A 21810-nucleotide genomic window follows, 5' to 3' on the forward strand; every position below is an offset into this window, starting at 1 on the left:
CCTTGCTTTAAAAAAAAGTAATTAGCCTACCCTATCCTCCCCCTCTTTCTGTGGGAGATGTTTGTCCCTCTCCCTTTTTCTTTGTGTTCTCTTTTTTTTTTTTTTTTTCCCCTTCATTCATCCTAGCAAAGTAACTGCGGCCAACAAAGGAAAACAAACCAGTAGAAGAAACAGGCTATTTTATTTAAATGTTAAGGCAGCGGTTCAACTATAACGCTCATTTTTCTGGACTTCCTAGACTTGTATTAGGAAATGGAATATCCCAATGTTCATTTTTATGATTCTAGCAATGGCTGATGCTCTTAGGCTTTAAGGGCCTCAAGAGAAAGAAATGTTTGGAAAAACGTGTCTTTGTAAAGACAGGTGTATTGATGAATGAAGTGATGGTGGAGACCATAAATGCCTTTTTAAGTACAGAGCTGACATCATTGTAGAAAATATATCAAATACTTGAATTATTCATATGTTGTTGAAGTTAGTTTACAGAAAAGAAGCTCAAGCAGAGATACAGCTGTCCCTTTGTTTTGTTCTATTCCCTCAGTGGAATGAGGAAAGGTTTAATATTCATTTAATTAGGCAGTGTGGTAGAGGGATTTTTGAAATGCTAATGGCTGAAATTATGCAAAACTTCAGAGAAATTAGTTTTATTTGCACTTCAAAAACACGTTTCTGCATCTTGTTAGATGGCACAGTACTATCACCAATGAGTGCTTCTTATTTAAATCTGTTATTTAAGAGAGCCATGGAGGGGCTTACATAATTTCCCATACAATGTGGAAGTGTGTCCTCACGAAGTGGGGAGGGAAAAAGGTAGGAAATGTTTCTTCTTTTAACTTACCTTTGAGATGTTTGCTTGGGATTGAATGAAAATACAGTACAGCACTCCTGTGGTAGTAAGTCTGCCTTCAGTTCAGAACTAAACAGCTTTTACCACAACTGGGTTTTGCTTGTTAGCGCCTAGTTGTGGAGCCAGTTGTGCCATGTTGCATGCTTTAGCATCTATGCAGTGTATTTTGGTGAAGAGCACTGTGATGTACATGGCTGTTTACCTCACTCCCACACAAGTGTCACCTTGAGGTACCCAACTCGGTTGTCATGAGATTCCCTTGAACAGATAACTGGCTTTTATTGCAGGTTCAATATTTAGAGCCCCTAGTGAGCTGAAACCACAGGCTATTGTGGGATATAATAGATCTAAATTCAAGAGACTGAGGTGAGGAAAGACTAGCAGCATGTTTCTCAGGTTGCCTTTAATGGTGTGAAGTGATTAATTTAAAATCTGCTCCAGGGAGAACTGTTTGCTCTCGCTCCCGCTGTCAGTGTGGAAGGCTTCGGGGAAGAGTCAGAAAAAAGGGTACTGGGGTCTCGTTACAAACCTAATTTTAGTTTCCTATTCTGAAGTTTGATACTGCAGAGAATGCAGACCCCATGTTATTAACAGGAAAAAAACGGGGATTTCTTTAAGAATTAAAAATTTAAAAATTGGATTTCTTTAAGAGTTCATTTAAATGTGGGGGGCGGAGGAGGGAACCACCCCAAGGCTGTTTTAAATAACTTCTGACTGTTGCCTTTGGGCTTGCATGTCTGTAACAGGAAAGTTTAAGCCCAGAGATTTCTCACGATAGCTACCTGATCTCCAGATTTCTTACATCCATTTTTGGGATAGGGGGAGTATTTTATGTGAACTTGGCTATTTTTAAATCAAGAAATGTGACTCTAGTCTTAAAGAAATCAAGACAACAGATGAGCTGAAGAATGTGGCTTTTTTTTTTTTTTTATCATTGAACCTCAGTTTTCTGTGCTGTCTGAAGTTACTTTGACAATTGCATTATCAAGATCCTGTTGCTGGAAAAGTTATCTTTGATTCAAGGTAAGCAGACTAGCGATGTTTGCAAACATCCTGGAACAATAGCTGTAGTAGTTGAGCCCTAGGGTGAGTTTTGAAATGGTACAAACTTTTAAGTGTGTGATTTGTTTGCTTTTGTTTGTTGGTTGGGTTTTTTGGTTTGTTCGTTTTTCCCTGTAGAAGCATAATGCCAAGTTTAGTCTGAGTTGTTTTCTCCACTGTACAGGTTGCTTGAGGATCTCTGCATCTGCTGCCTAGGTAGCAAACTGTCTCTTTTTCCCTCCAGTAACCACTGCAATGTGGTTACGTAAACCAGTTGGAAATCAAGGCACAGCAGAAATTGAGAGTAGGGCCCTTTTGAAGAGAAATGGGAGTTTATATTACACTCAATAACAAAACCAGCTCTACTTCAATTGCATTATTAATTTTCATATTTAAGACAGTTGAAGCCTACATTTTTACCTTGTATATTAAGCTGAGGAAAAAAATCCAAGCCGGCCGGCACTGAAACCTCAGCCCATGCTGGGTAACTTGTCTGAGCTCATGGTGGGCTCTGTCTGAGGCCTGCAGTGACAATTGAAATTCCCGAGAGTCTTGTGGCAGTCCTGAGGGCTTCAGAGAGTTCAGCCCCTCCCAAAGCCTGAGGTTAGGTGCAGGCCCATTTCCCATACAAGGCCCATTGCTTTTATTTTTTAAATCAGATGCTGCTCCACAGTTTCTGCTGTTTCAGATAATCCATCCCCAGTCCAAATCTCTTCTCAAGTTTCAAGACCCTGAAAAGTAATTTGTTAGCACTCCTTAGTTTTGGCAGAATTGTCCTCTAGACCACCAACGTTTTCTGCTGGGAGTTGTCCTTGGAATGCAAGAACATGGCTTCGTTCATATACTGAACAACACCAAAATGCTATATTCATCAGTTTATCATCAGTCTGTTTTGAAGAAACTCAGCAGGCTCTCCTGAAGTTTTGGTTCAGGCTTCATCTCTTCAGTTTGCTTCAGTGCTATTATCTTGAGCGCCAGTGGTGTTTTGTTGGCAACAACCTGATCTTATAGCACAGTTGAATTTTGTATGGGTTTTCCAGTAGATATGAGCTTTTCTTGTCTGTTCTCCAAGCTCGCTGGTTGTGATCTTGCTGAAAACAAGGTGATGTGCAAGGTGCTAAGCTGGAGCTAATGCACTTTGCTGTCCACAAAGTTCATTCATGTCTATGTTAAGTGCAGGTGGAGCATGTTCAGGTCTGCCTGTGAAAGCCACAAAAACATCCTTTAAAGACTACATCACTCTGGATGAAGTTCTTAGTTATGAAATGTTTGAAAGAGCTAAGAGCTTTGTATAAGCACCAAAACACAGACAGGTAATTAGTTACAACAAAAAGATATCACTGGAAATAATCCAAGGATTTAAAACCTGTCGTATAAAACAAAGAGCCAGAAACAGGAATGAAAACTTCTACTTCGCTCTCATGAGACCCCACCTGAAGTACTGTGTCCAGCTCTAGAGTCCTCAGCACAGGAAAGACACGCACCTGTTGGAGTGTGTCCAGAGGAGGGCCACAAAAATGATCAGGGGGCTGGAACACCTCTCCTACGAGGACAGGCTGAGAGAGTTGAGATTGTTCAGCCTGGAGAAGAGAAGGCTCTGGGGAGACCTTATTGTGGCCTTTCAGTAGCTAAAGGGGGCCTAGAGGAAAGATGGGGACAAACTTTTTAGGAGGTCTGTAGAGATAGGACAAGGGGTAATGGTTTTAAACTGAAAGAGGGCAGATTCAGACTGGATATAACGAAGAAATTTTTTACAATGAGGGCAGTGAAACACTGGGGCAGGTTGCCCAGAGAGGGGGTAGATGTCCCATCCCTGGAAACATTCCAGGTCAGGTTGGACGGGGCTTTGAGCAACCTGATCTAGTTGAAGATGTCCCTGCTTATTGCAGGGGGTGAGAGGGGGCCGCTAGATGATTTTCAAAGGTTCCTTCCAACTCAAACTACTCTATGACACAACCTTTGATGGCTTTTCCAGTTTGTTAATGGCAGACTTTCAAAGTATTAAAGGTAAGGAGGTACAGCTTTCCATTAAAGAGGCAAAGCAAACTGATTGGCACATGTCTACATCATGTATACTAACTCCCATAAAGTAAGTGTTTTAATCTCTACATCTTGGCAAATTCTTTTTGCCTAACTTAGAGCTGTCTTTGGTTTGAGAACTTGAGGAAGAACTGAAAGAGTACGACTGAAAAAGGGGAAGAGAGCACTTTGTATAAGCACCAAAAGTCAGACTCTATTGTCTCTTTACAGTGGTGGTAGTTTGTGGCAATGCCACCAATGCCAGCCTGTTTGTCTGGATTCTCAAAAATGTAGATGCTCCAGCTGCTAGCTTAATGTGTAGTTAACTGTGTCATTTTTCTTAATGTCACTTGTGTTTAAGGCTTTCTTTAACTGAATGACAGCATAGCAATGATAGGACCAACACTTATAAAATGTGACCTTTTAAAGAAGCTCAAAGAAAAGCTTGAAAGAGCATCAAATTGCTTCCAGAGCAGTCTGGAAGAAAACAAGAGTAACATCAGTCATTCTCTGCACTTAGAGATGAAAAAGGGTGGAGGGGGAAATTGTAGAGCCATAGCAGGACCAGAGAGAACAAGAAGGCATTATATGTCAAGGCAATCCTGCATTCAATCTGAATCTTTCTTCCTTTTAACCCTTTTCAGAGTACGGTGGTAAGTGGAAACTGCTTCATTATTTTGCCCAGAACTTCTTTGCACCGCTGCTGCCCGTGGCCTACGAAGACAAAGGTGTGTTGTACATTTATGGTGTCTCAGATCTTCATGTGGACCACAAGCTGACTTTGAGGGTAAGTGACAACTCTCTCATCACTCTTGTATCCCTCCCACAAAAATGTCAGAAGCTGAAATGAGCACCTCTTCATATAGACAAGCTTCGCTAAGTCCATGCTCAAACACGATGAGGTGCAATTCTTGTCTTTAATCTTCTTAGGGGCAACACTGTCCTTTATTATAGTGGTATGTACTGTTTCACAGAAGAAGGAATCAATTGCCTTGCTTACAGCCGGCAGGCATAGGCCTGAAATTAACTATTCTGTTGAAATCTTAAAGGGACTGATGGTTAAATAGAACAAAGTGTGAAAAATGGTACCTTGCTACTTGACAAAACCATTCCCTGGGTATTAGAACTAGATTAACTGACTAGGTATTTGTGGGGGGAAAGGATCACAGAATCATATGGGGTTGGAAGGGACCTCTGGAGATCATCTAGTCCAACACCCCTGCCAAAGCAGGTCCACCTAGAGCAGGTTGCACAGGAATGTGTCCAGGCGGGTTTTGAATGTCTCCAGAGAAGGAGACTCCACCACCTCCCTGGGCAGCCTGTTCCAGGGCTCTGCCACCCTCAAAGTGAAGAAGTTCCTCCTCATGTTTAGGTGGAACTTCTTATATTCAAGTTTGTGCTCATTTCCTCTTGTCCTGTCCCTGAGCACCACTGAAAAAAGACCGGCGCCATCCTCTTGGCACCCTCCCTTTAAGTATTTATAATCATTGATCAGATTCCCCCTCAGTCTTCTCTTCTCTAGACTAAAAAGACCCAAGTCCCTCAGCCTCTCCTCGTAAGAGAGATGCTCCAGGCCCTTAATCGTCTTTGTAGCCCATGGATTGTACCATTACTCAAATTGTACCAGTACCCAAACTACACTGCTTTGGGAAAGAGAACCAGATGTTTTTCTGAAATATCAACAGAAATCTAGGTGTACTTTAATGGTAAGGTCACCTATGCAATGTCACTGTTTTACAATTGATGCCTTAATTGTTTTCTGATAATGCTATAGAAACTGATAGGATTTCTTAGGTGGTATTTGGGCTGCTGAGTTGTCCTCTAAAACACAGTCTTGTCTTTGTTACATTTTGTTTCTGTTAATCATATGGCAACCAGATCCCAAATGAATTTAGGGGCCATTTTGCTCTATGACATACAATTCCTGACGTAAAGGGCATCCCAGGTGACTAAGCTGGGAAGGATGGAAAAATAGACCTAGAGACTTGGAATGAGTCAAGTCCTAGTTCACTGCTCTGTCTGGTGGGCTGCCATGAATTTTCAGATTTATAAGGTTACTTATACATAATAATAGATAGTATAGAAAATGGTTGCAATTTCTGGATAGTCAGTACTTAGAGTAAGACTGCGCTTAATGAAATTGTTTATTTCTGGTCTGAGTTATTGTAATAGGCTTAAATTCAGATCTTCTGATAACGTCAGAGAAGCATTGGCAGTAGGGTAGTTCCGATGAATACTGTATTTCGCAATTTTAGAAAATTTGGAACTTAAAACTTTTGAAAGGAGTTAAGATCTGTTCCCGACTGCAATCCCCTGTTAACCCTGTTAAGGTCAAAAATAACGTAAAATTTATGAAGAGACAGAATGCTGTAATTCTCATTAAGTGCCTGTCTTCCAAATTATGCCTTGGGGTTGTGTGTTTTGTTGTTGGGTTTTTTGGGGGATTTTTTGGGGTTTTTTTGTTGTTTTTTGTTTTGTTTTGTTTTTAACATAAGGGTGCATTTGTAATACATATATGATCTCTGGGAATGTCTTTTACTATATTAATATAACTTCCATAATCCCTTTTAAAATAATGCAGCTTGCTTCTGTGATTGTGCAGAAGCTCTAGATTACCCAGTTGGGTTACATCAGATAACACTGAGCAATCTCAAGAAAATCCTTTGTTTGTCTATTTTTAATCAGGGAGGGGAGGAAAAAGAATCAACAAATTAGTCGCTTACTAATTCCATTTCCCAGCACTCCCTTGGCAGGATTTGGCACCCCCCCCGCCCTTCTCTTGAGGAGCCTGGAGAAAACAAAAAGCTTTGCAGATCAAGAACAGTAACAGATCCAGACTGTTTGAAACAGAGTTCTTGTTAGGTTTATATAATGATCTAATTATTATGCCATATCGATTGTTTAGGTCTTTGTGGAGTTTCTTGCTAGGTGGAAATCAGCTGGTACTGTCAGGAGAACATCTCTTGCAATGAGCAATCTGAAACCTAGGATGCTGGGCTGTTTTCGCAGATGTAACTTTTCTGCTAAGCTTTGTGCTCTCTCAACATGCTCAATAGGTTGTTGTCCACGCCTGGAGTTCTTTGGAGCCAGTATGCACCCTTGCCAAAGATGGTGTGACCGTTAAAGCACAAAGTGCTGTCCCGATCTACAAGGAGTCCATAAATGACCTTCTGGAAAGATGCAGAAATTGCACCAGGAAAAGCTGCGTTATTACTTTCTGTCTTGTGGGAGAAGGTGGGCTCCAGAGTCCTACGAACCATCACTTCCTTTCATCACTAAAGGATGCTGTAGGATTACAAAAGTCCCAGCTTAGTGTAAGCATCAGTCATGCTAAATTACTGTATTTTGTTTTGCTAATCTTACTGGTTTGAGTTGTTTGCCTGCTATCCAGTGTCTAATTCCACTGAATGTTCTTTCTCCTTAGCTGTTGCAATTGTAGCTTCTATGTTGAGTTCAAAATCAGATTTTTTTTTTTTTTTTTTTTTTTTGGTGCCAGTATATGCATATCTAAATAAGACTTGTGGTTTGGTTTTGGCGTGGTTTGTTGGTTGGTTTTTTTTTTTGTGGCAGTTTTTTTGTTTGGGTTTTGTTTTAAATAATGAAGTCTCCATTTCATTTGTTTTGACTGTCTTTCACCTGGCTGCAGCACCATTGCTCCATTCATTCTTTTTGTCCCTAGATAGCAAATAGCATCATGACGAGCATTGAGGCTAGCAGACAGTACTGTATGTCAGTACCAAGGTGATGGTAGTTCAGTTGAGTGTGGAGTGTGTTACTGTCAGCAGTATGTCCCCTTGAAGAGCTCAAACTCCCAGATCAATGTACCATTGCTAACATGCAATATTGCATGCTTCTTTCCTCCTTCTGCAAATCCCTGCCCTCCAGCTAAGGGTTCTAATTTGCATAATAGTGTTTATTTCTTAATATCTGGCAAGTGTGTCCGTCTTCTGAACAGGCACAGAAAGCATCAGTGTTGTATAACATTATCATTTAGTCCATTTGCTGCTTTTCCCTAGATTTCTTCTGCTCCTGGCAAGCGTGCTCTGTATATAGAGATCAAGCATGCCTTGTGTGTGTGTGTGCGCGCACACATTTTGTTGAGCCTCGCCTCTTAGCACGTAAATCTTATTGCAAAATTCTTAATCAGCAAATTGGCAGGATGGGGACCCCTGCGTTCTCACATTTGGCTTCCGAGCTGCAGTTTTGCTTTTTGGACCTCAACTAAACAAGGGGGGAATAGAGATCTTTAATCTCTTTGAATCTGGACCAGCATAATTGCTTTACAAAAAAAAAAAAAAGGGGCCAGATTATCTCCTCTTATCTCTTTCACAGCAGCATGGCCTACCTCCTGAGTATACCAAGGAAATAAATCAGCCTGGTTTTATTTTTTCTTTTTTTTTTTTTCAGCCGGTGGCACAATCCGGAGTCTGAGTCATGCTGGGTTTTTTTGTGGATGACATCATCAATAATAAAAGCTCTGTAACTGGAGCATCGTTGGGAAATTTCACTCCTTTTTCCCATGGCTGTGCTGTCTCCGCAGTACTAATAAGGACAGCTAGCAAGGATAAATGCAAAGCGGTTATTTTAAGAAAGTATGCAGCTGTGATTTAAAAAAATGACTCTGTTTTGTTAGAAGCTGGTGCTTCTATACATAGTTACTAATAAACTAACTAGACTTTCAAATACATTGCTAATCAAAGCACTGCTCTGCATAGCATTGCTTTTAAAACACACCAAGACTTTTGTGTTCTTCAGAAAACACAAACTGTAAAGGATGTACACATTTTCTTAAAAATGAATAGTGGTGTTTTTCTTTTAAGCAGGACATGATTTCTGCACTTAACGTAATTTGTCTGCTTTTTATAAATAGTTAGTTGGTATTTGAAAATGATGTAGCATAATATTTCATGATGGTGAATGGGGAATGCTGCATGAAAATTCATCCTGGTTGTTCTTTTAAGTGTCTCTGAGATTATCTACTGATAGAACTTAATATAAAACATTATACCTTGTTCTGATATTTCACAACATGGCTACCTTCTAAATGCAGTGTAAGGACTTCACTGCCATGTTCCATTAAGATGAGGTGACCTCCTATGTTACTGTGATTTTTACTGTCTTTTGCTTCTGTGTATTTCTGTTGCCGATGTAATCAGAAAGTCCAGAGACTTTAGTAATTGTGAATTTATAGGTCGAGTGAAGTGTGTTGGTGAAAGGACAAATCTCTTTCACTGCAGTAAGTATAGGATACTAGTACTATGTACAAGTCAGATTACCATTTATTCAGTTATTTTTCATAAGAAGATGGTAGAATGATAACACTTCATGGCATTTTATCACAATCTGTAGTACTCTGTAGGAAGGCTATATTTTGCATGAGTCTTGGATATGAATCCTGTTGGTTCAACCTTTTGTTCCAGAAGAGACAGTAATTTTGATCGAATGTGGTTGGTCAGTCTGCTTTACTAACATGCAGGTCTTTCCCAGTTTGAGTGTAACTGGGTTCTTCTTTAACATGTACATTTTCTTTTATTTATTTATTTATTTTATTTCTCTTGCAGGCCTCTGTATCCCAACAAGATGACGTTTATATATTTGTTCTTCAGACCACTGCAATTGCTCCTTTTGTTTCTCTGGATGTAGGGAGTATAAAAGGCAGATTTAGTGATAATGGTTTCCTCATGACTGAAAAGAAGAAAGTGGTTGTGTTTTATCCTTGGGAATCTACCAGTGTTGAAGAACTAGAAAAGTCACTAACCTTGACCTCTCTGGTGGACGTTGTCTGAGGATACTTCATTTCCTTCTAGATAAGGAGTGAAAAAGGAGGAGGGAAAAAATGAGAAGAATTTGACTGAAGTTGAAGTGACGTACCATTTGAGCTAACTGGAGAGCATACTGTCTATTCCTGTCATGTGTGAATTTTAACTGCTGGTTCGATGTAAAGATATGAAGAGCAAAGCTTGCATATAATGTATGTGGTGTATTGAAACTAAGGCTTTCTTGGGTAATGAGAATAATAATCCCGTTTATAAAATAGGAGGGGTGAGTGGGTGCAAGAGAGCTAGTCTAAGTTCTCCAGTTCACATGAGGCTGGAGTTGTGAATTCATCCCAAGAGGCAACACAAATATGCGCCTCCAGACTATGGTTGTAAAAATCCATATTTTTTCCAGTTCCACTATGCCACAAGTGGAAATTCATCATAGGATAACGGCAAAGTATGCTGGGGGCAAGGGAGAAGGGCAGAGAGTGAAGCTGGGACCACCTTCACAGGTATGCTCCTCTTGGAGTTGTTTGCTCTATCTACACCCAAATTGGGAGAGCACTAGTCCTGCCCTTTCACATATGCGGCTGTCACTCCATCGGGTATCCTGCCTGCCTCCTGCAAGATAGGCTTACAAATAGACATGAAACCTGGGCTGTCCAGTCAGACATCGGGCAGATTTGTTCCCCCTTCTGAAAGGGGAATTGAGCACGAGACTTGTTTTCTTCTCTCTTTTCATGCAACACGAGCAATAACCGTGAGAGCTCTGCATCTAGCTTTGACTATCCCAGAGAGCTGCAGGTGCAGTCACAAACCTTTGCTGTTGCGTGGGATCCTGCATAATGTGGCATAATATGAGATGTGCCTGGCTGTGGGGAAAAGGAACGGGGAGAAGAGTCAACTAAAGGTGAGAAGAGAAAGGAGGCAGTACAGAGAAGAAATGGTCATGTGAGAGGACCACAGAGTTACAAGTGACTGCTGCTTCTCCAGTAAGACGCATGGTGCGGGGGCGGCTGGTCTCACTCAGACATTGCTGCCCAGCTGTACTGTTACCTCCTGGTATTTCTCATGAGTGGCCCCGTGCTCCACACAGGTCCTCCTCTATCCAACAAAGGAAAACATCAACATCTTAATTTTGCTTCTTTGTGTGTGGGTTCCCATAGAAGACACTGTTGACACGTGATTAGATCTGGTGGCACACTGTACTCCTTAGCCCATACAAAATAACAGTGCTTGACCTTCTATTTTGTTTCTGAGTGAGTCGCTCTTAAAAATGTCTAGGTTTCCCGTAGAAATGTTATCTCACTTTGGCATTTGATACAAAGAAAATAAGCTTGCTTCAGCGTGGCGGGGGGTACTACTGTAGCCTGTGGAGCTGGAAGCCTGAGCATTTGGCTGTCAGGAAATTCAGGCCACCGGTCTGTACCGTGGGCAAGTTGCTAAATGTTGGGCTTGTCTGTTAGACGGTGATTGAAATACCGCTGGGATCTTGCTGGGGTTCTACGAGGATCCTCTCACAGTCCAAGCAAGTATTAATTTTCTTGCAAAGCATCTAGCAGTATCAGCACTTCACAGTAGGTGTTTGAACAATTTCTACTCGTGATGTCCTCCTTCATCGTAAAAGCACCACGTGGGTGATGTTTGCTGGTGGTGCTGGAGGTCTGGAGCACATGTGGGGAGAGCGGCTGCGTGTTCCTTTAGTCAGTTAGAGAACTTGGGGATTGGTTTTTTGCAATGATCACAGTTTTAATGGGCGAAGAGATGAGCATATTGGCTGATGCTCGGCAATCTCTGGTGTTTTTTTGACTTAGGCGTTAACCAAAACTGATGTAGTCCTGATCAAGAGGAAAAACTTAAAGATGAAAGGGAAATGATAAATGGGAGTTGCTTACAAATGCTTTATTAGGTCACCAAAACAACTAACTGCAGTTGCATAGGAGGGCTTTTCTGATTCAAAACGTGTCCTAGTTGAAAGAAAACATGAAAGCAATCAAAATATGTATGTCTATGTGACAATGTTTATAGGTTACATAAAATAAATAGGGAAAATTACAGTCATGAATAAAACTTAACAGTTAGAAAATGCAGACATTGATAAAGGAATCTACAAGTTATCTGTGAGGCATCCTGGGCCAACAACACAAGACAAATCCTTCAGTTTTGTCAAACTGGAATCAAAGTGGAGTTAAAGCAGCAACAGAGCCAATATAAGGTAAGGATGAAAAAATGTGGAGAAAAGAATATATATGGAAATATATGGAATAAATATGTATATATATAAATATTATTAATAAATATTGCTGCAGTGTATTAGGAAAAAGGCAGGTTGGTTGATGTCTTTCTCTTACATTGATGTAGAAGTGTCTCTGCCAGCAACATCTATGTAGAATTTCAAAATGGCACTTAATAGTGTTATCTAAATAAAACTTTGATGGAATTACTTGTTTCAAAGACAATCAAGAAGACTATCTGAAGGTTGATGGTATTTGTCCTTAGTGCATCTCAGAATATGACATTTCAGAGATGTAGAAAAGAGCTTTTGGATTGCTAGAAGCCATAAACCTTGAATTTAGGTAACTATGACGCTTGTTTAGCCTGTCACAAATTTTAGGTAAAATCATGAAAGAAACGATGTGGTACGTGATCAATAATTGATGAAGTGGCTATGCAACTGATGCCTATCCGCACTGTTATGCAGAAACGCATTCTTTTATAAAATATATTGGGGTTTTGGTGTTGTTTTGTTGGTTGTTTTGTTTTGTTTCCTGTTGCTTTCTGCAGTTTCCAGACTGGCATAAAAAAGGTTCAGACAATTTTTAAATTACTGTTAATTTTGAAGGTCAGAAGCTCCCTAAAGAGTGGGTCCATTCCTTCTCACTGGAAAGCTTTAATTCGGTACTGAGGGCTGTTATGAAAGATTAGGAACGGCTTAAGCCAAATGCTTGCGCTCAAAGCAGAATTTTATGGGGGAGGTTCACTTCCATTATTGTCTTAATATCCTTAATGTGTTCTTTTGGTTTCCTGGTGTTGTAGTACGTATGTATTTATAGATGCTATTTTCTTCTCTTCCCTGTGCAGCCGTGGCTGTAAGGTGTACCTTGGTTAACTGTTTCCCCTTGGTACTTTTGCTGTTGCATACTGTGCTACACTTGGTTACATTGTTCTGCCTTTGTCTCAGATCAGGGCACAGACAGCAATTCAACAGCGAAGAGATCTCCCAAAACTCCTACAGACACATCCATCCATCTATAGCCATGCGAGCGCCGTTGCAGCAACTCGGCAGCACCTGTATTGCCAGTTGTATCTGATGGGCTGGGGATCAGCAGCAGGAGCACTAGAAAAAGCATTTGGTAAGTGTCATGGTGCTTGTCCTCAGTGTCATTAAATTATTGGTGGCAACAGTAGAGCGGAGTGGCCTCATCAGTATTCTTGCAATGTTTTGGTCAAGGGATCACAGGGTTTGCTTGTGCTGATGGCCTTTGTTTGTTTCGGGGCTCCCTCTGGGCTGTTTTCCACAGGTGGCCAAAGCAGCAGAGTTCCCCTCAGCAGGAGCCAAGAACAGAACTTGAGAGCAGGTTTTGAGGGAAAGCTGTATGGCATTGGCTAATTCATTGTCCTGAAACTCATCTCTGGCAGAGATCTGACTCTGAACCCATTCAAGACCCATAGAGACATTTTGAGCTTTAGAGGGCACCTCTTTGTTGGTACTTTCTGCCACAGAAGGAAGACTTATTTTGCTCCAGTTTACTGGAGCACGTCCTTGAAAGCTTTTCCAAGTTCTTCTACATCTGTTCCAGGAAAGAAGCATGTATAAATATATCTAAAGTTCCTCTCTAAGTAAGTGTTTGCAGCTGTGAAGCTTCGTCAGGCTTTGTTATTATCTGCTGCTTGCACACCTTGGGGCCTGGGTAATTTTTCTGCCTTAGGGGCACATCTTTCTTCAGTACTTTTAGTTTGATTAGTTCCCTTTGGATTCTGGAGATATGCAGCAGACACCACTTCAGTGACCTGTAGCGGTGTCACGTGCAGAGGAACAGGCCAGTGAGTTTCTTCTTCTCAGTAAAGAACAGTTTGGTTTTGTAGCTTCCAAGCCAGCCTTTACATTGTCAGAATTGCACTTTTCTTTCTTACCCTCCGAGGGGTAAAAGTTGAGTCATCCAGGAACTTGTGGTCTGAATGTTTAAGGACATGTTCCAGTCAATCAGGTTTACATAACTCTGCTTTCCAGTCAGCTGTTACAAGATAGTGAAAGCCCCAATTTAGTTTAATTAGGGTGGAAAACCAAAACTTAAGTGAAAAATACAGAACCTTAATATTACTTGGTTCTGTCCCTGCCACCGTTGAGGAAAGGCCATCTTACTGTAGGAAGTAGAGTCAGTTAGTAAAGACCTGTAAATGTCAGCTTTAATTATTAGTGTGCATTGTAGCCAAAACAGGGAGGTAGCTTCGGCCAGTACAGCAAAGGAAATGTGCTGCGGCATGAAGGGAAACAACACCCTGAGGACTAGTCAGGAGGAAGGTGGTGAGTCTGGTTGCTTGCCAGGACCTGCTCTTGGGGGTCTGCTTTTGGGAGTTGATCTTGAGATCTCTTGATGGGCTCTGTAAGTGCAGAGTGGTTCAGTATTGCTCTTCCTTTGGGTAGCTTTTTTACTTTGTGGCTGGCTGGGGAACTGATGGACTCTGCGGGGAACAGCTGTGGCAGAAGGGATGTTACCCTTGCGTATTAGAACCAATGGCCCGTGAATTGAGCCAGGCTGTATGGCCTAGGGGGGAGTTGCGTAATCCAGAATAGGAGCTCTAAATAAGAACGAGCGTGGTCTGTCGAGCTGGTGGCCTGGCGGGGAAGCGTGCTGCTGTCAGAGGCAGGAGCTGAAGGTTTCAATCCTTCTTCACGGTGGTGAAAAATCAAAACCGTAAATGCGGCCTCTGACACCTCTTTGCAAACATCGTGATCTCCAGGCTTTTGCCAGCATTGCAGCTTCTCTCTCTTCCTGTGTTGTAGCAGTCCTTCTTTGCCTGTAAGGCAGACAGTAATACTCTGGCATGCTGGCCCTGGGAATCTGGCTTACCAACAACCATGTCATATACCAGGATTTAAGCTTCAGCTCACTTCCCCAACAACTGTAAAGGAGTAAAGGAGCGATGGTGTGAGCCAGCCCCCAGGTGGTTTCTTGTGAAAGAAAGTGTGGAGAGCTTGATCTCGTTAAGAGTTTTTGCTGCATTCCACAAGTTTCTGACTTTTATTACTGCAATACAGTAGCAAAATAACGTAGCAAGTTCTGATTACTGCAACTGCAGATTGTTTAGAATTATTTCAGATTTCGATCCTCACTGCAATTAATTTAAAATTAATACTCAACTCGACTGAGGATGCCCAAAGGTTACACCTCTCTACATTCCAAGAAAAAAAAGCTTAATTAGATAACCTTTCTTATTTTAATATTTAATTAATTGTTCCATTTGAATATTGCAAATGTTTCCAGCTCAATCTGTGCAGTCACTGTCAAAGCGACTAGCACTCAGAAGGACAAACCAGTAAAATCAGCTTTTAAGGATCAGTTTGAGGTTGTCGGTTGATGCTTTTTGACCGTACCTCCAGCCTCAGCGCTTTAATTGCTAACGGAAATGCGCACCAGGCTTTCTGCGGCATGATGCAGTGCATTAGAAGAGCCCACTGTGGTGTGGGCCTAGTCAGTACTGCTCATCCAGCCACAGCGCAGAGATGCCCTGCTCTGAGTAAATAAGAGCCTGACAGCTTGCTGGGGAAGTTTTAGGAAAACTTCTAATGAAAAAAAATTTAACCCCAGAAACGCCATTGTTGCTGTTCATGCACAAATCTAAAAAAAAAAAAACAACAACCAACCCAACTTAATCCTGACTTTTAAGACCTTAGTGAATAATACCCTTCTCAGTTTTGTTTCCTCAGAGGCAATATGGAACAGACTGGGGACGATACCCTGTGCAACAAGATGCAGTGAGGTGGACACGCCAACTTACTGCGCTGAATGAAAACGTAACACTGAGTTACACCATTACTACCCTCTTTTTAGCAGTTAAGTGAGAGCGGTTTCTCTCTATCAGCCAGGTGTAGACAGGAACTCTCAGGCAGCGAATTCAGGGTTCCTGCAGGACTATTTTTTAGTTTATTCCATCGCACTTGTGAAATAGTAATGGCGCTTCCTTTCTGGGCAAGGAGGTGTAAGGATAAATCTGTGTCCGAGGTGAGCAGATACGATGATGAGGCACATAAATATGTCTTGACAGTTATCTGTTAGGAAGAATTCATCTGCTTTAAATGTTTCTATTAAGACTTGCCTGCATCGCTTACACTTTCTCTTGCTAGGCCTGGTTCCTCTGTGTGCTGCCTTTGTCCTCATACCTGCAAGGAGCCTGACCTTCTCCCAGATGCCATCAGTACAAGAATCAGCATGCTCTGTACAGGACGACCACCTACTAATAAGAAAAAAGGTAAAGCAGAAAGAGTAAAGCTGTGTTTTAGCATTTTCTTTTAACTGAACTGCTTGGGGTAATAGGAACCACACAAGAGAACAGGAGTGTCTTCTACTAGATGTCATGCCAGTTTCTGTAGTGTGTCCTACACTAGCTGGTGTGTTCTACTCTTGCCTAGTTCTAAGAACTGTGTGGCATGCCTGCAATGCATACTTAAGATGCTAAGGGTTAAGGCAGATGGGAAGAGTTGTTCTATTACATGACTCAACTAAAAATCTAGTGTTCCTGTTTGAAATAGTGAGAATACTTTAAAATTACTATTTTTCTATTTCTAAACAGAAGGGTAAAAGGAAGAAAAAAAAAAAAAAAAAAAGAGGACCAAAGCCTCTTTTGTTAAATAGACAGAAACTGAGATGCTGCAAGGAAAGAAGCTGCCAGGCTGCCATTTAAAGCACTTGAATACACAGGGCCTAGGGGAGATGTCCCACTGTTCATTGCATGATCACTAGCCTAACGAACAGCTATTATGCAGCATTTGGTCACGAAGTGCTTAAGGAAATACAGATCCAGGTGCCTTGTGGTGATTTAAAAGCAGAGCTGGTCAGAAATAAGGCTAAAAGGTGTGAACCAACACCAAGGATGCCCTGGTGACCTGCAGGATTGTAGAATCCTAGAATGGTTCAGGTTTGAAGGGACCTTAAAGATCATCTGGTTCCAACCCCCCCTGCCATGGGCAGGGACACCTCCACTAGAGCAGGTTGCTCAAAGCCCCATCCAGCCTGGCCTTGAACCCCTCCAGGGATGGGGCAAGGGGCAATTGTAGGAGCCTCAATACAAGTCTCTGCTAGTCCCCTGTGCTGGAAATTCTGTGGCAGCAGAAGGTGCATTTGACTCAGCCAGCAGCTCTGCTAAGGCTCAAAAAGCTCTTCCATCCCTAGAGTATGAGAACCTTTGCCTGCTTCTGTTATGGTGAAATGCAAAGAAAACACTGGAGAAGTACATTACTGAAACAAAACATCCATATGCCTTTGGCACTGCATGTGTAGGTTATACATACAATAACAGAGAGAAAGAATGGCATTTTTACTATTATGCATCTTGTTTTTCTGGAAGTAATTAACATACTCAAGTAATTCAGCTGGATATAAAATTATTTCACAAGGGTTTTTTTCATTAACCATTGTTTAATTCATTACAGCAAACACTGGCTCTAAATGTTACAATTCTCAAGGTTTACCTTGATTCATTTTCTCAGGTGTGACACCCGGGTTACTGAAGACTGAGCTGAGCCAAGAACAGCACCGTCAATTTCTATCTTATCTTCGTGCCAAGAAAATCAGCTACAAGTGAGTGACAATGGTACGGTGCTGCTCATTGCTTTTTTACCATGAAATCTGGTATCTGTTCTTGCTAGTGCCAACATCTGCAACAGTTACACTCACCATCTCGGAATTAACATGCAAAAGAAGAAACGCTGCTCAGGAACACAGTTATTAGAGGAGTTTCTAGAGAGCCCAAAGAAGAACTGTCTCCTCAGAGTTTTGCTGAGATGCGAAATAGTTGGTTTCAGTGTAAATGATTCTCTGCTGCCGTAATTATGAGAACAGAACTAAAAGAGACCATGAATCAGTCTTTGGTTCTAAAGCACAGACAAGGCACAGCTGCTCAGCAGTAGCTGATGTTCCTGGTCTCCCACCATAAAAGATACTTAATGTTAAGACAGGTGATTTGCAACCCTTTATTTATTTTAGTACTTGGAAAGCACTTTGTATCAATATCTAAATTTTTAATAACTCTACTTGAAAGATATGTAGAAATTACAAGTGAAGACGAGATTTCATTTTGGGTTTTTATTATAAAAGTAAAGTAAAATAAAAATAGGCATTTAAAAAGCACATTTTTTTAAAAGGAACAGATATAAAAAAACTATTTACATATAGGAGAATACCAAACTTGAAATTTCTTTTGAATGAGGCACCAAAGTTAAGTTTAAATACATTATTTGAAATATACAAGATTCTTTTTTTTTAGGATTCTCTTTTCTCTCTGAATTGTCATTGTGATTAAAGTAATGATTTTTCTTTGCCAGCTACTTTACGAGCTTTTTTCATGCAACTGTGCTGCAAAAATTATGAAGAGAGCAGCTAGATACCGTATCCTTTGATTGCTCTGTGTGCCTTACCTCTTTTTATTAAGTGAGTTGGTATTATGCATCGACAAGGAGTGATGACTTTCATCGATAACAGATAATCCTTGCAAACCAGAAAAGCTCCGTCAGTCATTCACGGTGTCCAGCCCTGTGTATTAATGCAGCAGCAGAGCCCTGGTTATTGTGTATGGCTTGTAAATGAATACAATTAAACATACTTGAAGGAAGCAACGGTTAGGAGTCGCTTGCTGAAGTCGCTGTTTGTTCAGGTGTGTGGGTGGTTCCTCCAGCGCATGCTTTTGGTTGTGAACTCGCTTCCCTCGGGCCAGGATGACACCGACGTCATTTGAAATGTCACGTTTGTTCCTGTAACTGCGTATTGCTAATGGGATATTACTAGTTGGCTATGTAACTGTTTTGCACTGAACTTTCGTGTCCACAGCCCAGGGTCATTTTGCTAAGTGTCACTGATGACTTGCTGTTCAGAGAGTCTGAATAAGTAAAGCTCAGTTTGCGGAAGGAGGTCTCCACACCACTGTCGCACATGCTTTCGTTGTCTTGAAATTTGCTATTATAAAGCTCGCCTGAGGAAGAGAGAAAAGGGAAATATATTATCCTTTGTGTTGCTGCAGTAATGTTGCTTTCAGAAAAGTCTAAGGAATGCAAACCGATAGGTTTAAGCTCTTCTGTGGGAAAACAACTATAGATATTATAACACAAAAAGCTGTGCTGAATGTTTTCAGTTGACCAAAGCACATGATCTGATGCACTGCTGGCAGAGATCGGCTGCACTTGGAGCTTGGATGGGATGAGAAGCCTGGTGCTCCGCTGACGCTAATGCTGTCACAGCACTAGTCAGGACTCTGCCCGAGCATGGTAGTAACTGGGTAAAAGGTTCTCTGGCGCTCAGATTCCTAGATTCTGTGTAAGTATACAGCTCCAGGATGAGGCTCCTAAAACTTTCTCATGTTCTTTCACTTACAGATTTACTTTTGAGACAAATACTTGAATAATTTTCATCTAGTAAGAAGGCTGAAATACGAAGAAGTCAGCTGTCACCTATGCAAGATCCACAAAAGAAGTGCCTGACTGCAAGAGAAGAGTATCCGAGTTGAAGATATGGTGTGGTCAGCGTAGTGGAGTTCAGTATTATTTTTCTAAGACAGTATCATAAGATAAAATTGTGATACAGTCCATTTATGTTGCAAAGCAGCAGAACCCTTCTTACCCCTCAAGATTAATCTAAAGAGGCAATATATGTACAAGCACATTTTCGGATAGCTGTGAAGGTGCATTCCATGACTGAACAGTTTTGTATAGAGAGTAAACTGGCAAGGTTAGACCAGGATGGAGTTACTGTGGGGTTTCTTTTTTCTTTTCAGAAATATCATCTACAGTATTTTCACATAGGGTGTAAGCTTCCACGTTAGGGTGTTGGCAGCAGTACTGGTGTTTGAACACGGCATCAGGAAAACACACAAGGGTTTTGTTACTTGACATGGCCAGGCAGCGACTGAACATCCTTGATGACTTACTGCCTTCTCACAACCGCTGGTTTTCTGTTGCTAGAGTCCCCTGCCCAAAAACACCATAGGACCTCCATCATTGAAGGTGCTCAAAACTCGACTGAACACGACATGGGCAACCTCATGCGATGTTATATTTGCCCTGCTCTGAGGCAGTAGTTGGACAGCATGAACTGCTGGAGGGCCCTTGTAACTTAAGCCATTTCTGATTTCTCTGCCTAGACAACACTGGGCCATTTTGGACTGCCACACGCTACGGAACGAAAAATATAATACCAAAGGATTACTGAGAAGTTTATGAACCCAAACCATTTTTGTTTATTCAGAAATGGGAAATCCAAAAAAACCCCCTCAAAATATAATGGCACTTGTACAGGCCTGAGAGATCATGGCCCAATTTATCTTTTAAAACTTATCCCCAGTACATCCAAGGAATTACTATGAGTAAGTGGCAGATGACTGGTTTCGGAAAAGGGAGGCAGTATAATCAATATTGCAATTCAGGGCTACTGATTCAAATGCTCCATTTTCCTCCTCTCTTCTAGGCATAGCAAAAGTCTCCAACAAGAAAGTTGTGCTGCAGTAAAATATTTCTGAAACAGGTGAGCAGCCTGGGCATTGTGTGTAAGAAACCATCCAATCTATCAGCAGTCCAAGGTGGAGGGGGGGAGAATAGAAAAAACTTCTTAAATGCAGCTCCAGATGTTTTGCTGTCAATTTTACCTGTCTCTCCATTTGCAAAGGTGGGTGGTGATGACGACGGAAGAGCTTTTGCTGTCTTGTCCTCCAGGTGAGACGGGCTTTGTGAGATGGGTAGTGCTTCCTGAATGATTTCAATGGCTTCTGTGTGACCCATCTCTCTCAAAGCAGCAATCAACTCTTGAACTGTACCACCAGAAACCTAAGAGAGAAGACACCAGATGCTCGCCATCGGCTAAAACCGAAGGGCTGCACTGTCCAGCGTGCAGGAGGACAAAGGTTCTCTACATGTCTGAGTGTTCTTTTTAACTTGTTACAGCCACATTACCTCATAGTTATCTAGCAGAGTTTTCGATGGGGAAGGGCTCAACCTGAAGGCGTTATTAAGTATGCCAAGACCCAGTTTTTGTGCTAGAGTGGACCAGTTTTTGTTTGGATCGGGCAGTTCCAATAGTTTGTAAAGCTGCATCTTGGAACTCTCATTCAGCTGTCTCAGATGTCCTGGGGAACAGAGAAATAGTTTTATTATTTATACAAATTGTGCACCAGTTCATTTCTAAGCAGAAACAAAACCAAATTAAAGAGCATTTTAGTGTCCATCAATCCCAGTGCGTACTAATGTATTGCCATAATAATGAAAATGTACTCCTTTGTGTCCTTGTGACCTACCTCCTGTCAGAACCACGCAAACTCTATAAGTGAGTGGGTGGGAGGGTACCTCTTTTCCCTCCCCATTTCAGTTACAAGCTATTGCAGGGCAATGTCTTCTGCCAGTACATTTTCCGTACTCAATTACTAAAGGGATCTTGTCAAGTCTTCTTTATAGATGTTACCTTGTGTCAGTACATCCTCCGAAACCACCGCTGACTCATAGGGTTTGCCATTTAATATGTCGTACACCTAAGAGAATATATTAAAGTCAGTATTTAGCAGAAACCTGGTTAGTGTGCGTTTATTTTGACAAGTCTCAGTAGTATTGTATAAAGCCCTAATTCCAGCTGTAAATGAGCATTTCTTTCTGTCCCAGAATCAGTATGACTAAAGATACTGTAGAAGACCCGTGCAAAGCTTAAGGGAGAAATCTTGAGAAGTTGATCTCCCTTGCCCTTTTGCTGTGTCATCTGGCAACTGTTTCAAGATACGGAGGAAGCCTTTGCAGTAAATAAATACGTAAGCCTTTGCAGTAGCAGTGGCTCAGTGAGGAGTTATTGCCTGTCTGCAACTAGTCATTTAAAACAAAGCCTGGGTTAGATTTTCACCTAAGGCTTAGTACCACTCCCCACCTCCACGTGATTAGAGATGCTGATTGCTTGTACC

The 21810-nt window shown here is 41.4% G+C and overlaps 2 protein-coding genes and 1 long non-coding RNA gene across 4 annotated transcripts in view; 2 read left to right on the top strand and 1 right to left on the bottom strand.

The window, feature by feature from the left end:
* Positions 1–10912, top strand: part of MANBA (mannosidase beta) — a 50096-nt gene extending 39184 nt beyond the window's left edge. Inside the window, exons 15-17 of the mRNA XM_074147580.1 lie at positions 4552–4694; positions 6964–7221; positions 9469–10912. Coding sequence (XP_074003681.1) covers positions 4552–4694; positions 6964–7221; positions 9469–9693 — 626 coding nt within the window. The 3' untranslated portion in view covers positions 9694–10912. The remainder of the gene's footprint in view (positions 1–4551; positions 4695–6963; positions 7222–9468) is intronic.
* Positions 10913–12845: 1933 nt separating this feature from the next.
* On the top strand, positions 12846–21424 carry LOC141464279 (uncharacterized). The gene is made up of 6 exons (XR_012463256.1): positions 12846–13019; positions 16013–16137; positions 17375–17465; positions 19253–19409; positions 20340–20396; positions 20538–21424. It is a non-coding gene; the product is annotated as an uncharacterized lncRNA (long non-coding RNA).
* NFKB1 (nuclear factor kappa B subunit 1) overlaps positions 17964–21810 on the bottom strand; it is a 47574-nt gene continuing 43727 nt past the window's right edge. For both annotated transcript variants that reach the window (XM_074147071.1, XM_074147072.1), the window contains exons 20-23: positions 21327–21393; positions 20822–20994; positions 20518–20695; positions 17964–18852 (exon numbers count right to left, since the gene is read on the bottom strand). In XM_074147071.1, the coding sequence (XP_074003172.1) occupies positions 18665–18852; positions 20518–20695; positions 20822–20994; positions 21327–21393 (606 nt within the window). In that variant the 3' untranslated portion in view covers positions 17964–18664. The remainder of the gene's footprint in view (positions 18853–20517; positions 20696–20821; positions 20995–21326; positions 21394–21810) is intronic.

Source organism: Numenius arquata, chromosome 5 (genome assembly GCF_964106895.1).
Source record: "Numenius arquata chromosome 5, bNumArq3.hap1.1, whole genome shotgun sequence".
Lineage (NCBI taxonomy): Eukaryota > Metazoa > Chordata > Aves > Charadriiformes > Scolopacidae > Numenius > Numenius arquata.